Here is an 18,263-nt window from a genome sequence, read left to right on the forward strand (position 1 = left end):
AAAAGCAAGATTCAAGCCCTTTTTCCAAGATAATCAAGAATTAAGTTTCACAATCCAAGAACTCTCCAGCAAATCATCAAAGTTTCCTTTCTAAGGTATGCGTAGTGTTCATCCATGAAGCTCAAGAATCATGTTTTAAATTATAAATTATGATTTTATTGTTGTGTTATGATTATATTCATGTTGATGATTGTTGTTTGGATTCAAGGTTGTATCTTGATGTATTTTTCATAAAGCATGTGAGTAGGTTAGTTGAATCCCATGAATTTTGGATGGATTAAGATTGTCAAATTGATAAGTACACCTATGCCCAAAGTTGTGCATGTAAGGTGTTTGATAAAATACCAAGAAAGATAGAATCTATGTTTTTATGACTTAATAGTGCTTAAATGACAAGTCCATATTCTATTCCTTATATTTCCACATGAATTCCATGTTATTGATATGTGTTGTTGTTATGAGTTGCTGTTGTGATATGGAATGTCCATGATATTGAGGTATGCAAGTATACCCATATTACATGTATTCCCTTTCATGTATAAAGTGTTAAGAACTATGTGTAGCATGAAATCCCCTACTTATGGTATTATGAATTGTGGATGTTATTCCTATGATCAAGAAGTATCATGTGTGTCAGTTACTTTCCATCGAGTCCTGGGGGAGCTTGTACCCGAAAAATATAACTGTGTGCCTAGAGCCGAGTCGGTCCCAAGACAATCTCAGTTATGCTATGATTAGTAGAACTCAGTCAGTTACAAAATTCAGAACTCTCAGACAGTTATAGAACTTAAAAAATCTCAGTAATTTAAGTATCGTTATCATTCCATCTTCAGTTCAGTACTCAGCTCAAATCTCAGTAGCATTCAAGAAATTAATGCAGAATTTAGTATCATTCAGTCAGATAATAGATTCAATAGTATTCCGTCAGATAACGGAACCAAGTAAACTCGGCCAACTCAGTCAAGTAAAAAACTCAGTAACAGTTTTTGTTTAGTTCAAGTACAAGTTCTAAGAATCAGTTCAGAGTTTTTCAGTTGGGAGTAGGAGCTAGCACCGAGCGAGTGCAGGGATGGAAGCTCCCCGTCAGAGAGGCAGCGTTATTAGCAGCAATCTCTGAACTCCAGGACTGCGTAGCCAGCGCAGAATGTAGGAGTCACCCGTCAGAGAGGCTTCACTATTATACTGCCTTAGGCTTGACTTCCTATAAGGGTCACCCATCAGATAGGCTTGACAAGAGAGGTCTTTACCCGTGGCATGGTATTGACACCCTTCAAGCTGGGGTTACAGTTTGGACTTTACCAGTTCAGATTCAGGCCATTTCGGTTAAGTGAGCACTCCCACAGTTACAGTTTCAGTATCAGTCTTCAGAGTAGAACTCAGAAATCAGGACTATCAGATACAGTCATCAATCTCAGTAAGGAACTCAGATAGTTCCACAGATTCATAGATCATCCGCTAGATAGGCTTGGTCTAACATAAAGTTATTCCGTATCAGCACTTAGAGAGGTCACCCATCAGATAGGCTTGATCTCAATCTCAGATTTAGTTTAGTATTCTCAATATCAGTTCCAGAGATCACCCGTTTGTTAGGCCTGATCTTAAGCTTAGTCACTCTTAATCATTATTAGAAGATTTAGACTGTCAGATACAGTTGCTCAGTATCAGTTACATCGGTTAGGCCGATTATCACAGTTATATCTCTTAGATCAGTCGTCATAACTTACATTATCAGTATTCAATTTCAGAACTGTTAGACACAGTCAATTAGACCAGTTCTTCATAATTCGAACTGTCATAAATAGTCATTCATATATTCAGTATCCCAGTATCAGTAAACTCATGTTGTCGGTATTCAAACTCAGTAATTAGTATCACCACGAGCTCAGTTTCAATTACTTATGCATATATGTATTCTCACATTCATATTAGTCCGCATTGTTCATGCATATAAACCCTTTTGCATTTATCCTACCTCACTCGTATACTCAGTATATTCAGACGTACTAACGCATTTGTGCTATGGTGCTTTCTCTTATGTTACACCATAAGTTCAGTGGCACGAGTTCCATAGCAGCAGTAGCATTGCAGATTTTAGCAGTCAGAGTTAGCAGTGAGTCCTCATTCTCCGAGGACATAATTACTACTTTATTACTTCAGTATTTTAGTTTGGCTTTCAGTAGTCGGGAGTTAGTTGGAGATATGTTCCTTCCATTTCCTACTTCAAACAGTTAGAGTCTTTCAGACTAGATTACAGACTAGATTCATACTTTAATATTTCGGTTTTGTTTTGGCATTGGTATTTCATTTTATTTAGACATTGTTATTATTCAGATTATGTTCAGTATTGAACTTTATGGCCTTTCAGTTCATGTTTCCGCATTTATACTCATATATTATGCAGTGTACAGGTATAGATATCAATTATGGGTTAGCTTGTGGTCCCTCGGGGTCCTGAGCGCCGTGTAGCATTCCGGTTCAGAAAATCGGGGCGTTACAATTTGGCTTACCTAATGGCGAACTAAAGTAGGTGTCATAATGACTTGTAAATCGGATCATGACATTGTGTTATAGTGGATTTGGACCAATCTTGAAGGGCTATATAGTTATTGATATGGTGGGTAACTTTGATAATAAAATTCCACTGCTAGATATTAATTACCTCTTCAGGGGGAGCTATATCATGGTAGTCGGGATTGCAGAATTATGCACTCTCTACAATTAAAGTAGAATACATTGCCAATACTGAAACTGGCAAGGAGATGATATGGTTGAAATTTTTCTTTCAAGTGTTTGTACTACATCAGAAGGAATATGTCATCTATTGTCATAGTCTAAGTGCAATAGAATTGAGCATGAACTTCATGCACTATGCAAGGATGAAATACATAGGCGTAACATATCACTGGATTCAAGAAAAAAGTAGAAGACAAATTTATGCATGTTGAGAATATCACAACAATCGAAAATCCTGTAGATACACTGATCAAGATGGTATCATGGGACAAGATTAAAGTATGCAAAGAATTTGTCGACATGCACTCAAACTAAAAACTTAATGTCATCTCCTTCTTGCGAATGAGTTCGCAGGGGGAGATTAATGTGGTCCACACCCATTATAAAAAATAAACAGAAATAATTAAAAGAAATAAGTGGGTGTTATAAACTTTGGCAAAAACAAGTTGCCAATTTTGCAGAACTTCTTGTGGCTACAATCTGCAAGTGCAAGTTGACCTTTCCTTCATCTGATTTTGGAGGATATGTGGCCTTGCTTGTAAAAAGGAAGGCTTCACGGGTCATTTTGTACACAGAAATAGAAACAACAAATGAGTTTCAAATAGTTCATAGATTTTTTTAAAAAAATAGTATGTGTAAAAAATGGTAAGTGTTGGGTCATACGATAGTGAGGTGAGAAATCAAAAAGGGTTATTTTTTTAAGTGTGTGGTGGTTTCTGGAAAATTTATTCGGGACTACAGGTAAAATTTGTCATTATAGTGCATTACTTTGTTTCTCATAGGGTCGTGTGTTTTCCCCCTTATTCAGAAGGATTTCCTATGTTAAAATTTGTGTCCTCGTTATTTTAATTTTTGTTGATTACCAACTCTCAGTGTTATATTATTATTTCATTGTTATTACCGTAAATATTATTTCGGTGGCACATTTTATTCACAATATTATCCTCTCCAACTTTACATGAATCGTCAAATAAAGTAGACTTAGCTCCAACTGTAGCCATATCTTTGAGCAGTTTCTATAGTTGCAAGGACTTCTATAACTTGTTTTGCCTTTGGTCATCACGAGTGTGATTGAAAAAATATTTAGGGGGAATATGCCATGCATGGACTTCTAACTTGTTTTGCCTTTGGTCATCACAAGTGTGATTGAAAAAATATTTAGCGGGAATATGCCATGTAAAATATTCACTTTTTTCCGCACTTGAATTTCGAAAAACGTGTTTGAGTATAAAATTTTAAAGAATTTCAGAATTTAATTTGAAGTCGAATTTCAGAATATGAAAAACAAGTAAAACGTGTTTTTACTTTTGTCACTCCAATTTACTTATAATAATTCAAAACAACTCCAATTTATATTCATTGCCAACACAACGCCAACTTTAATTCCAACTTCAATTTGGATTTAATGGCCAAACCCCTACTTTTATCAAACATTTATATCAAACTAAGCAGTGTAATCTCAGAGTTAAATAGATATCACTCAACCTTTCTTAAGTTATAAAGGTTCATATGCAACTATTAATTTGATGTGAACACGGGTGCACTCAAGTTTTTTGCAGCCTGCTCTGACAGGGCCTAGATTGGGCTATCCGATAATTGGAAAATTGCAGTCCAACTAACATGATTATTAATTACATATAAATACGTGGCGATCATCCTGGTCTCTCTCTCTCTCTCTCTGTCTCCCCTTGGTGGAAAATTAAGCTGAAGACATTGGTTCCTTCCATTTTCTGAGGAAGATAAAGAGAAGGATGAACAAGTTGGACTGTTATTCACTTGGTAATGACAAATGAGTGTTCTCCAGTCATCTTAAACAAAATAACTTATTGGAATGTGCTTGCTTTTAATATATACACAGCCATGACTCATGAGTAACAAAAAATACTACTATCATATATATATATATATGTACACATATATTTGAGAACAAAATACAGAGAATATTCCTCATAGTCAAAAAAATCTTGGTAAATCTCACACCAATACCTTCTGTTGGAGATTGCACCAAGATTGTAACTTGAACTTGGGAGGCACGATCATGTATTTTTCTCCAGTACCGAGAGTGCTGGTGTCAAGTAGTTGTTTGCTTTGTCAGGTAAATGTGCCACCTGCAATTTTTATAAGAACCTGAATGAGAAACAAAGATACTTTGGGAAACGGCAATGAAGTAAAAGTTTAGCTACTATTGCTGTCAAAAGCAATTCATACAAAAAGTGAAGGAAATGCTGTACAATATTTAGCCTTTGATCTTTTAATTGATAAAATTTGTTAATGGCCTTACCAACTCGTACAGCTCCTTTCCAGGCTCAGCGACATATTCATAACATACCTAATCAGGGAATAGGGTCAATTTATTCCTTTGCCAAACTCTACCATCAAAACAAGTAGAGCATTACTCACATCAAAGCTCTTGTTTCTGGCTGTCAAATCATGCAATGCCTTCACACAAATGTCAGCCACATCAGCACAACTGATTCCCTGTATTTACCATTATGATGGTAAGCTCAATTGGAAATGCAGAGCACTACTCTCATAAATACAGTAAGACTCTTACCTGAGAGATGCGATTTCCTTGATCAAATATGAGGGCACGTTGACCACCTGGTTCTTCCTGCAGAAAGCAATCGTTAGAAATATACAGATTTTGCTAAAATCTAATATTTTGGGTGGTATATCATTACATCTATAATATTTCAATCAATTTATGGTAAAACTGCTGAACCATGCTCACTTCCTTTAGCATTTGATTCGTAAAAAAGGGCAGCCCGGTGTACTAAAGCTACCGCTATGCGCGGTGCCCAGGGAAGGGCCCCACTACAAGGGTATATTGTACGCAACTTTACCTTGGATTTCTGCCAGAGGCTGTTTCCGAGGCTTAAACCCGTGACCTCCTAATCACATGGCAGCAACTTTACCAGTTAGGGAGAAACATACATTATTTGACAGCTGCTAGGCAGAACTTTCCAAAGAAATATATCGGTGACACCACTCTTATAACTAATTCCGTCCCACTTTGACTTAATTTAACCACTTGAAGATTCCCTTCTTATAAATCCGCTTAAGCCTTATATGGTTCCAAGAGTAGTCCATTTGCAATTAATTTAACTTCCAGCTAACTTTAGAGCATTGTTCTTAAGCAATAGTTTGACACTTGTTTCTGATAAATATGGGGAACAAACACTTCTTGCTATCCCACTCGAAGTCCAAATACAATCTATCATAAAACATGCTGATCTGCAATTAAATTGCCTATATGACTATCTAATTCTAAGCAAAGCAGAAGCTTATTTGAATCAGCCTTATTGCTCAAGGCCAGTCCAATCGATAGCTAACTACTAACTCAATATTTCCAGCGCTGGAAAACATATTTACCATCAATGGACCTGGACGAATTATTGTGTATCCGAGGCCGGACCTTCTTAATGAATCTTCACCAGCCTACAAATATTCAAATAATCAGGGATCCAGTATATATACAAGAAAACTACATGAAGGAAGTATATGAACAACAGCTGACCCTCTTTGCTCGCAAAACTTGCTCCCGTCTGGTAGGCTCTATTCCTGACCCCGTACATGATACTAAGACAAAGTCAGTCTCTTGCCCAGCCTGCAAAATTTACAATCTTCGGCCAGTAAATATTATTTCCAATGTAATTCTTCTATCAAATGATTCCTCAACCAAATCATCATATTGAAGAAAACTGATGAAAAAATGTGATAGCACCGTCCAGAAAAAATGAATATTTCCTGGATGAACTTTATTACTTTTTACCAAAGAGCATAGAGATCTATAAGTTGCATTCGATCAAAAGTCACCTAAAATTTGCAAACAGTGTTTCAACGCACAAATGTGACAAAATTTAGAGCTTTTCATTGATTTTTTAATTTTTTTTTTTTTTTTTTGGGGGGGGGGGGGGGGGGGGGTGGGGGGGGGGGGGGTGTTCAATGGTGGTGTCTAGGCCAATTTGCACACTCCTTGATTGTCAAGATTTTAAACACTGAATCCAAAGCTACATTTTAAATTTCCTCTGTTGTATTTTTTTAAAGCACATAAACACACAAGAAACGTGAAGATTGGTCAGAGAATTCTAGGTAGGAGCTACAAAATAAATTGGTTAAAGTAGAAGAAATAGTAACAAGCAGACCAATTCCTATAGATACTAATTCTTTTTTTGAAAAATAAGAAGAGAAAAGCATACAGGAGTAAAAAACTCATGTTTCACCAAAATGCCTTAAAGTAATGAGAACTAAAAAATGTATCATGTGGGATGTGTCTTGTCCCAAATAAAGAACACATAAATATTTTCCTTTCATGGCCTTTTTGTGCAAGAGATTTCTGCCCATCCAATGATATGACCAGTTATAAGCAAAATACTGATTTTTCTTTCAGTTAGAATTGAAGTGCAAGTGTTTTGTTTGATGTTAATTGAGTTGGCACAACTTGTGGTCTACTTAAAATATATGCTGATATTAAGAACCAGACAAACAAAAAGCAACCAATTAAAAACTAAATAGGCACAAGCATGACAAATAGCAAGTAAATTAGTCTACATAATAACCAGATGAACAAGACAGCTGCCTTTTATCTTCCCAATCACATATTCAATTCATCAAGACGTGAGTCATATTTCTCTCTAGGACTCGCTCGATGACAATATTCTCAGAAACACAGCACATGAAAGCTATAAAGGAAAAGTAATCAATTTTCATGTGTTGGGTCAGCAGGCTTGCAGGAGTTGAACTCTTTCATTTTTGCTTACTCCATCATTCTACCTGTCTTATTCTATCCTTTACATCAACTGTATGCAATGGTTAATCACGAACCCCAGTTGAGAAGAATGAAAACTGGGCAGAATTCAACCCCAAAAGATAGCTCATGAGTATTGATCAAAAAAATACGGTATTCTTGCAACATATCTAGGACATTCTAACCACTTCCCCCCACCCCTAGGGTAGACATCTGAAGCTTGGAGATATACCACAGGGGCCCACCAATAATAGGGACATGTCTAACTCTGATACCATGGTAAGAAAATGGACCTTGAGACTAACTCGACCCAAAAATTTGCTCATGAGGTAGGATCCAAAAACAAATAATAGTACCACATATATCCTCAACCAATATAGGACAATCTAACATTTTGTATCACTAAACGACATATTATGTTTAGAAATTCATAGTTAGGATTGTTGGCACCATTTATCTTTATAGCACTGTAGTACTTCCACTCTCAATGTAAGAACCATGTCAAAATCAAATGGACACGCCTCCGGTAGGTCCTTAGAGTTCCACCAAACCTACTATGGGATCGAGGTATATTTATTACTGTTGTTTCTATGTAAGCATGGTTAAGAAAATGTTTTGAGTAAGGAGTGTCCGATTATCATAGAATATGCTCCAAATACACGTCACTTCTCAAGAAAAATAACAAGTATTCTCTTTTACAGTGACAAAGACTTGCTACAGTAATGACGATAGAGCTAGAATGGAGATTAATTGATTAAAGTTACCATCCAGCACATATATGGGGAACTGAGTAGCTCTAAGAAGGAAGATTGAGTGATCCTTTGTTTCAGTACTGGTATTGATATGACACCTAACAGGTAGTACTGGGTTAATCCAATGCATTAATTAAAAATGATCATCGGTTACAGAGTAGGACTTAAATTAACTCTTGAGCATCAATAACTTTTAGCACGTTAACTACGTGCATTTTAAGTTTATCCAAGAATTAGCACATTTTACAGGTTGAACCAAATTGACCGAACTCCAAACTTTTGCAGCCAATGGAGGTAAATATAGAAAATAAAGCTGAAAGTGGGATGGAGTTCTATCAGGAACTCTCTAGACTGTAAATTATCTTGAAGATACTAAAACGATTACCAGTCAAATTCCTGGCTTCTCTTAGATTATGACTATTATATGCAGAGCACAAGCACAAAATGGAAGATAACAAAAGTCTCACGTAATGCTGTTGCACAAACAGTCAACTGAACTTACAGGCAAAGCCTTAATATATTCCATAATTAGTTGAAAGCTTCTCAAATCTTGGTTCATCCCGGTAGGTCCTTCAATTGGCCTCTGTAGAAATAACCATGCCAAGTATCAGCAACTAGCACAGGAAAACAGTTGATTCTACTTTTTAAGGATTCATGTCAAAGTATGCACTTAAGGTATCTATCCTCGTACAGGGTTTTCGCAGGTAGCACTACGGATTGTGTTACGAGGCTTGGATCTTCTAGTTAAAATAGCTCCTCTTTCATAGCATAATTTGCCAAATACTTCACAAAAGAAAATAGTTTTGTTTCCTTTGGATGGGTGGGTGCGTGGGGGTGGGGGGGGATGAAGTTGAGTTGTAAAGTAATATGTTTAGTCCGCATAAATAGGAGAAAAAAGAGAAAATACTAAAATGCTTTAGCAATAAATATGATATGTTTCCCTAAATATGCAAACAAGAACTAAGAAAATAACTCCTCAATTATCCATGTGTAAACATCAAGGTTGGTTCACTTGATATATTTTTTTCATATAAAAATTGTGCTCCTGCCCTGTACTTGAATAATGTGGAGTGGACTCGAGTGTATAAGAAATTTGATTCAATATAAATCAACATGTGGCATTCGATAATTATGGTAACTCAATTGTAACAGTAGATGAAATTGTTTAAAAGTTTTGAAGAAGTGAAATGCCAACAATGAAGAAGGGAATGCTACGGTCGAGGCAGACCTGTCTTCTAGGCTCAAAGCGAATGGTCAAGGTATGCACAAGGAACGGATCCAATGGCGGATCATCTGGCATCACTGGCCGAAAGGAAGAAAATGGAACTCTCACCTGTGAAAACATGTGCATACGTAAAAACATTAAACTAAGTATATAAAGTAATAATAGAGTTCAGAACGGAGGCACTACTCAATCAATGATTTTCCTCTACATTGTAAATCTGAGCTCACCCTGCAAAATCCTGCTTTTGTGCTAACTCTGGCAAAATACAGTTTGCTTTGTGTTGTGTCTGCTGAGGGACCAGCTTCAAGAATTACAACATAAGATCTCCCATTTCCACCAACAGAGAATACTAGACCCTCATACCTAAGTATTAAAAAAAAACAATGGTGACACAAGTATATACTTTACCTTTGTCAAAAAAACAAAAAAAAAATAGTGACACAAGGATATGCAGTGAGGATAAATCAACAACTGAGAAAAATAGCATCAAGTATGAGAAAAGAATAAAAGGAAAAAATTGCTACCAAAAAAAAATAAAAGGAAAAACTGAAATTTTACAGTATATACCTGTCAAGAGTGTAACCCAAAGGGAGTGAGAGTTTTCTTGACAAGTCCACATAGCCTCCTCTTGTGAAAACATACCCTTACATGAGCCACGAGAAAGAACACTTAGAAACAGGGATCGAAAAATTGGATCACTGAAATTCAATATTTGACAAATATCTTTAAACGTCTCTTAGCACCATAATGCAATAACTGGGACTACAAGACCCTTAATATGTTCACTAATAAAGCGTAGATGCTTTCAAGACCGGGGATCATCTTCCCTGGGTACCTGAAAAAATAGCCTCTCCGCTTTCAGTAAACTCAAACTTGGCATCCATTCCTCCATCATACTTAGAAACAACCACATCTTGGAAATATGTCCCTTGACGGACTTCCCACCCATTCAAGGAATCTTCAGACTTGAATTTTGCAATTAAAAGCTTGCTTTTGCTACTCTTTCCAGCTCGTTGCTGTGCTAGCTTATTGTTGTAGTCCTACATTTTTTGAACAGACTGATCATCTGAACAAAGGAATATTCTGAAATGCACAGATAATAGTTGCCTGAGATTTTAGTCCTACATTGTTTTAGATGCAGGAATTTAAAGCATTTCTGAAAAATATTTTTCAGTTTCTTAGTTAAAACCAAAGTAACACTAACAGCACAGTTAACTAAGAAAAAGATAACCCTCTCCCTTAACAAAGAAAAGCAAAACATCACAATATTATTGGGAAGCTATCTAAAATTTAAAATCTTCTCATAGGACAGATGTTCTTTTTCCTGAAAGTTAAAGCTTGTTATACAGAATTTAGTACCAAGATCTTTAATAGATTTGATTAGTCCCATGTTGCTCAGACTCCTAAAAAATGTCATCGGGCGTGTGTCAGTTCCTCTGAAAAACAATTACTTCAATATGGATATTAATATTACTACTAGACATAATTTTATTTTAGTTAAGATGACTAAAAATCAACTATCGTATATGATGAGTTGCCCTTTCCTGATATCACTTTGATACTACACTACTAGTTTCTTGCCTAAACTGTGTCAAATTAAAGGACAGATATCTTATGTCGTGGCAGCCTACATTTCCACCGGATCAAAATATATATGACTGTACACGAAAATTCACATCATTTAATGACAACAAAATATGTTACTCAATGCTGCTTGACTAGCGCTAGCTGTATTAGTACAAGCATGTTATGCAGCATTTTGAGAGGAAGATTTGGTATCCAAACTACTGTCATACATCAAACCCAATCCTTGGGCTTTCTGATTCTTTAATCCTCTCCATTCCTGGAGATAAAATATGAGCATAGAGGACAACATGGAAACGTAATTAGTGTAACCTTACCACAAATGGACCCAAACAAGATAGGGGGAAAAAACCAAATACCTGCAAGGCTTTGGTGAGATTGTACACCCCTTGATGATCAACTCTGATGAGATCCCCAGTGATTGAAGACCGAGCAGTGGCACAATAGATGATTTTGTTGCAACCTTGCACTGCATTTTTAAGACTGGAAGGATCACCAACATCCCCTGTCACCAGCTCCACAGACCTTGGTAGCATGTCAACCACTTCCGGTTCAGCTTTCCTTACTAGAGCCTGCAAATGTAAAGTGAAGACTAGCATCTCAGTGTAATATCAAGTAAATATATTCAACCAAAGAAAAAGAAAATATATAGTTAACGGGAAGGCACCACTCAGAGGTGGATTAGAATTCAAACGTTGTTGATTCCTTATATATACAAAACTAAAGCAACTATATCTTAATCCCAAACTAGTTAGGGTCAGCTATAAGAATTATGTATATTCTATCCACTCCATTTGGCCCATTTCGTTAACTGTTCCAATATTCTTCAAAAATAGAGAATCTCTAAATCTCACCCATATCCCTACGTTGTCATACAATCTCTTTCAAAACTTAAAAGCTCCTGTCAAATACTACACAAAATGTAAGTGTTTCAACCCTCAATTTTGAAACCTTATAATAAAACTTCCTATATGCATACAAATGCAATCACAACAACGATAACAACACTGCACAACATTCTCAAACTTTATACTAAAACTTTTTATAGAAAAATACAACCATAAAGACAATAATAGAACTACACAACATTCTCAAACAAGTTGTAGCCAACTATATAAATGCTCACTAATCATGTTTTGGCATAATATATAAGCAGGCACTCAAACTTGACCACAACTGGCAAGTAAGCACTCTAACTTTGAGAGTGCGCATCTAGACATCACAACTGGTAACTAAACACTCCAACTCGTCCTCATTGTGTCTACTCGTCCTCATTGTGTCTCATGAACACCTGATGTCTCACAATGTAGTCCTAGGGGTTTAGAGAGTATTGTCTCAAAACCTCTCTTAACTGTTGATGTGTCTCAAAGACAAAATTACCAATGACCATGAATAATTCTCTCTCAAACAGTCCTATTTATAGATGATGGGTGGTGTTTTTCCTAAAGCCAAACCAACTCAAAAAGAAATAAAAATCCGAATCCTTTTCCAAATAGGATCGGAAACCAAAAGAAAATAGACTTAGGCCATGGGCCTTTGGCTGGATCATGGGCCATGGCCCAACAAACTCTCTCTCCGGCCAAGGGGCCAAATGACTCTTCAAGCGGAGAAACTCATGACAAGCTTCATGCCTGCCAAAGTTCTACAATACTCATTCTTCTCTACGACCACCACTTCCGTTAGGATATTCGTAGGATTGTTATCAGTGTATATCTTCTCAATTTCTAAACTTGCAGCTAAGCCTAGCACCATATGGATAGAAGACATTTTCATAATACAAAGAAAATTTCATCAAAGTCAACAACCTTACTCTGGCCAAAGCCTTTGACAACTAGTTTCATCAAAGTCAACAACCTTACTCTGGCCAAAGCCTTTGACAACTAGTCTCACCTTATACCTAGGCGCAGAGGTATGTTTCTCTTGCTTTAATCTGAAGATCCATGTGTTTGTTAGAGCCTTCTTAACTTTCGGTAATTCCACTAACTCATATGTGTCATGCTCGTGGAGTGACTTCATCTCATCTTCCATAGCTTCTACCCACTCATCGCTGTGAGTATCTTGCATGGCTTCATCATAATCTTCGGGTTCTCCCATGTTTATCAAGAGTACATACTCATTTGGAGAATAACGTCTTGACTTTTGCTTCTCCCTAGAAGATCTTCTACAAGAGGTTTTAGGAACATCTGAATAGTTACCTTAGCAACAGTTGGTTGTTGACCAACCACAACATCATTAATCAAACCGTCTATAGGTTCTACACCCTCTTGATCATCATCTACATTATTATTTTGGATTTCTCAATGTCCAATAGATGTATCAGCAATAGGAACTGGATCAACATCAACTAAGCTCTCATTATTCTGAGAATTTGTTTTCTTAGTCTTGTCAATATCTTCAATAGTTTGGTCTTCAAAGAACCCAGCATCACGACTTCTAATAAGTTTCTTATCAACTGGATCACAAAAGCGATACCCAAACTCATCTTGACCATAACCAATGAATACACATTGCTTAGTTTTGGCATCTAATTTTGATCTCTCATCTTTTGGATCATGCACACAAGCTTTACACCCAAAAACTTTCAAGTGATCATAAGAAACATCCTTAGCAAACCAAACTCTATTTGGAACATCACCATCCAAAGCCACTACAGAAGACAAATTGATATCATAAGCAACAATATTAAGTGCTTCGCCCAAAAAGAATTTGGAAGTTTAGCCTCTGAAAGTACACATCTTACTCTCGCAACTAGAGTTTTGTTCATCCTTTCTGCCAAGCCATTCAATTGAGGCGCCTTGGGTGGAGTTCTCTGATGACAAATTCCTTGCGATTTGCAATAATTATTAAAAGGACCAATATATTCACCGTTATTGTCGATGTAAATACATTTAGCTTCTTCCCTGTTTGTCTCTCAGATAAGGCTTGAAATTCCTTAAACACATCAAGTAGAGCTTGCGAGAATGATCATCAATGGAAGTCGCAAAGTAAAGTGCACCAACTTGTGACTTCACTTTAAAAGACCACACAAATCAAAGTGTACTAGCTCCAATAGTTCAGGCTTTCTTGAGGGAGAATGACCATGAAAAGAAACTCTCTTCTATTTTCCTACAAAGCAATGGACACATCTTTTCACCTTTGCTTGTTTTACACCAGCAAGTAGATTCTTCTTAGCCAAAAATGTGATTCCTCTCTCACTCATATGACTAAGCCTCTTGTGCCACAATTCTGATAAAGTGTCACTTTCCACCAAATTCATAGTCACCGAGGACAGATCCTTGAGTCACGTATAAATTAGAATACTTTCTTCCTCGAGCCACAACTAATGCGCCTTTGGTGAGCTTCCACTGGCCATTGACAAGTCATTATGGTAGCCATCATCATCTAGTTGCCCTACAGATATCAAGTTTAAAGGAATGTCAGGAGCATGTTTGACATTCTAAAGGATTAACGTTGTACCAATATTAGTCTTCAAACAGACTGTGCCAACATCAAGCATCTTGACTTCACCAGCATTGCCCTTCTTCAACACTCCATAGTTAAGAGGAGTATAAGATGAAAAGAAGTCTTTCCTCGGTGTGACATGAGATATAGCTCCAGAATCTACGATCCAACTAGTATCATGGGATACAAAATTGATGACGTTTTTATCACAAGCAACGAGAAGGTCATCTCGGACAACAACAACAATATTATTTTTATTATTTTCTTCTATCTTTCCTTTTCTACTCTCTTGCTTCAACTTATTGCAAAACCTTTTAATATGTCCTTTCTTGCCACAATGACAGCATGAACGACTCGCATACCCTAACCTTGACTTGCTTATGCTTTTTCCTCTACTACTTGCATTTCTTGTTTTGTCTCTCCCCCGATCTTCTGTAAATAGAACATCCGAGTGTGAAGATGAGCCTTGTGGTTTTCTTCTTACTTCTTCATTCAAAACACCACTGTAGGCAAATTCCATAGTCACTTTGCCACCAGGATCTAAATTTGTTAAAGAAACAAGAAGAGTCTCCTAAGAATCTGGTAGAGCATTCAAAAGCCAAAGTCCTTGTATTTCATCATCAAAATCAACACTCATTCCAAGAAGTTGATCAATGACACCTTGAAAATCATTTATATGGTCAAGAATAGGATTTTCCTCCTTATATTTAAAGGTCATTAATTGTTTTAGTAGAAACAACTTGTTATGCCTGTTTTTGAAGTGTAAAGTGCCTCCAACTTTTCCCACAATGTTCTAGAATGTGTCTCATTCACAACATGATTGCGAACATTGTTTTCAACCCATTTCCTTATATATCCACACACTTGTTGGTGCTCAAAGTCTCAATTCTCATCAATTACATTCTCGGGTTTATGAGAAGCAAAAATGGAAAGAACTTTCATCTTGATCTTCTGTATGTTGTAATTGCTCCCATTTAAACATACCATCTTGCTCATATTTACCTCCATCCCAAAATCCTTGATAGATAACAGGCTTTGATTTCACTTGTTATGATAGAAGGAGGTAAATATGAAAACAAAGAAAGTAAAGAACACCAAATTTAACGTGAAAAATCCTTCTAGTCGAAGGTAACAATCATGGGATCACAGAGATCCAAATTGCTCTATTATAACAATAAGAAGGTTACAAATATTCTCCTAATGGCCACAGAACAAGAGCCAAACTAGGAGAAGCAATAGCTACACCAATCAAAAGTAAATCAAGAGAAATCACCCGAAACAGTACTGTTTGGAACCCAAAAACAGATGGTACGAACCACCACATCGGATCTCCACCATTCAAATCAAACAATAAAATGTTAGGAACACTCGGCCAAAATTTCAACTCAATCCAACAGTGAACGAACTGGCAACCACAATCTGAACTGCAGCAACTAAACTCTCTCTCTCTTTGGTGAAAGCTCTCTCAAAACCTCTTTTATGTGTTGATGTCTCTCAAAAACAAAATACCAATAAGCATGAATAATTCTCTCTCAAATAGTCCTATTTATATATGATAGGTGGTGCTTTCCCTAAAGCCAAACCAACTTAAAATAGGAATAGAAATCTGAATCCTTTTCCAAATAGGATTGGAAACCAAAAGAGAATAGGATTAGGCCATGGGCCTTTGGCTGGATAATGGCCCACGGCCCAACAATTTTGTAAGTTGGGGTAGTCACTGGCACAATGTAGACGAGTTAAGGTATTTAGAGATATCCACTCTCAGAGTTGACGTACTTACTTACCAGTTGAGACCAAGTTTGAGTGTCCATTTATGTATTATGCAAAAGATACACTATATGCACAAAAATGTAATTATTAAGGAAAACGAAACAAAGACATACTACATAAACATCCCCTTTAAGTTGCCCTTAGTTAGCATCTATACCCTCCAGGCCTCCACTTCGGGTATGCATAAGGAGACACTTAAACTATCATAAAATTGAACAACTAAACACATGCGTCCTACGTGGCAAATCGTGTGAGATGCACGCATCTACCATGTCAAATCGCTTGAGATTTTCCACATGGGATGAATATGCCTGCATGTTGAACTTTATGATAGTTTAAGTGTCTTTTTGCACATCCAATGTTGAAGGACATAGATGTCAAAGGGCATGTTTATATATTATGCCGGAAATAAAAGTAAACAACGGGGCAAAAGGTAAAATGGACCTTGACAGTGTAGCCCCTAAGCATGAGCTTACGCACAACAATTCTACCAACACGGCTAGTCGCACCAACAACAAGCACAGTAGTATTTTGAGCACCAGGTATAGCGAATTCACACATCGGTCCACCTTCTCTAATAAGCAAACTACTCTCATCATCAGAACGTATTGTTCGCGAAATCTGCCCCAATCCCGAAAACTTTCGCCACACTTCATCAAACACTTGACGAGAACGTCTTCCTAATCCCACTGGATTAACATCATCCAATCTCTTTATAACAGAAACTGAAGAAGATTGTAACTGTTGCTCTTGCTCCTGGGCAACTGGTTCTTGCTCTTGCACTTTTTTCTCTTTGTTTTCAATTACTAACTTCTTTTTCTTCTTCTTCGTTTTCTTTCCATTGTCACTTTCCGGATTTGAAGATGATGAAGTTGCCTTTGTAACAAAAGAATAGTTGGAGAGTTTGCATATTGGATTTGGTAGTGAATTTGGTTTTTTTCTCCATATTGGATTATTATAATTGCTGTTGCTAAATGCTACAGGAGTGAATGTCGCAGTAGCGGCACTCATTTGGAAAGAAGGGAGAAATTTTCAGTTCTGTACAATCGAATTTTTGCACTTGAATTGCCAGAAATCAGAATACAATTTTGTGTTCTGTAGATCAAGTGGGAGGTTAGGAATTGGCAACTGGCAAGGGTGCCAAGTCATGATTGATGGTGACAGTGTAAAATTTCCTCCACATAAAACTTGAATGTGAATAAAGCAACGATCTGATCAATCCGCCACGAAAACTGAGTATTTCTTATATGGACAGTGAATAAAATATGGAAGCTGGTGTGCCACGTAGAGATATTCGTCTCCTCAGATTCTTATTTTGGTCGGGCGTTTTTTATTTCTTTTTCTCTTCTGGAGAGTATTAAAAACCATTTTTGAAAAAAAAAGTATTTAACGAAACACCATTGGCATCCGAACGAAATATTTCACTTTTCTGTAAATAACGAATGTTTGTAAAATCGGACAAAAGCCTCTCTTGAAAGAGGCCCTACCTCCGAGTGAGGCACCATTGATCTGATCTGATCAAAGTGTGGGGCCGCACTTAGGGTGGCTCATTTTTAGCCTAAAGGGCTCAGATTGGATCCATGGTTTCACATTTCGTCCTAAACTCTGGCAAAGTATAGGATGGATATTCCCGACTTGGGCAAGACATTGATCATCATGATTATTCACATGGTATATGTCGGTTAAGAGAAAATTTCCCAAATTTTGAAAGATTTAATATTTTCTCATACTTAGGTATTATTTATCATGGTTGGTAAAAATTTATTCATGATAGCATTTCAAGTTACATGTTTTTGGGTTTATGTTTCAGAAAGTCAACAAATTGAGTTTTTCTTTTTTACGTGCTTTCAATGATTTTCTTGACTCATCTGTTTCATTATTTTAGTTCCACCGGATTTATAAGAAAAGTCTGTCAGTCTTTATTTTTCAGTTCTAATAGTGGACGGTGCACCCCTCAGGGGAATCCCAACAATTAGCTTCCTTACGCCTTACGGGTTTAATCGCCCGTTAA

The 18,263-nt window shown here is 36.8% G+C and overlaps 1 protein-coding gene across 2 annotated transcripts; it reads right to left on the minus strand.

The window, feature by feature from the left end:
- Window positions 1–4,178: 4,178 nt before the first annotated feature.
- On the minus strand, window positions 4,179–17,755 carry LOC107846748 (protein HIGH CHLOROPHYLL FLUORESCENCE PHENOTYPE 173, chloroplastic). 2 transcript variants are annotated; one of them, XR_001667188.2, is made up of 14 exons: window positions 16,697–17,755; window positions 11,401–11,613; window positions 10,293–10,497; window positions 10,025–10,100; window positions 9,685–9,820; window positions 9,461–9,565; window positions 8,735–8,815; window positions 6,251–6,340; window positions 6,106–6,171; window positions 5,288–5,344; window positions 5,134–5,211; window positions 5,015–5,062; window positions 4,720–4,841; window positions 4,179–4,463 (listed from the first exon to the last, which is right to left on the minus strand). XR_001667188.2 is itself a non-coding variant. In XM_016691050.2 (13 exons), exons 1-13 carry the CDS (start codon window positions 17,261–17,263, stop codon window positions 4,770–4,772), a joined length of 1,794 nt encoding a protein of 597 aa, XP_016546536.1. In that variant the 5' UTR covers window positions 17,264–17,755; the 3' UTR covers window positions 4,486–4,769. The 2 variants fall into 2 exon arrangements, 1 of the variants encoding a protein (XP_016546536.1); XM_016691050.2 differs by lacking the exon at window positions 4,179–4,463 and having other exon boundaries at window positions 4,486–4,841.
- Window positions 17,756–18,263: the final 508 nt, after the last annotated feature.

Source organism: Capsicum annuum, chromosome 8, assembly GCF_002878395.1.
Source record: "Capsicum annuum cultivar UCD-10X-F1 chromosome 8, UCD10Xv1.1, whole genome shotgun sequence".
NCBI classification, from domain to species: Eukaryota; Viridiplantae; Streptophyta; class Magnoliopsida; order Solanales; family Solanaceae; genus Capsicum; species Capsicum annuum.

Excerpts from the sequence above, each read along its gene's own strand:
- LOC107846748 (XM_016691050.2), bottom strand. The coding sequence starts at position 17,263 with ATGAGTGCCGCTACTGCGACATTCACTCCTGTAGCATTTAGCAACAGC. Across the intron at positions 6,341-8,734 it reads AATATATTAAGGCTTTGCCT|GCTGGGCAAGAGACTGACTT; the intron begins GTAAGTTCAGTT and ends TAAATTTTGCAG. Across the intron at positions 4,842-5,014 it reads GAAAGGAGCTGTACGAGTTG|GTGGCACATTTACCTGACAA; the intron begins GTAAGGCCATTA and ends TAAAAATTGCAG.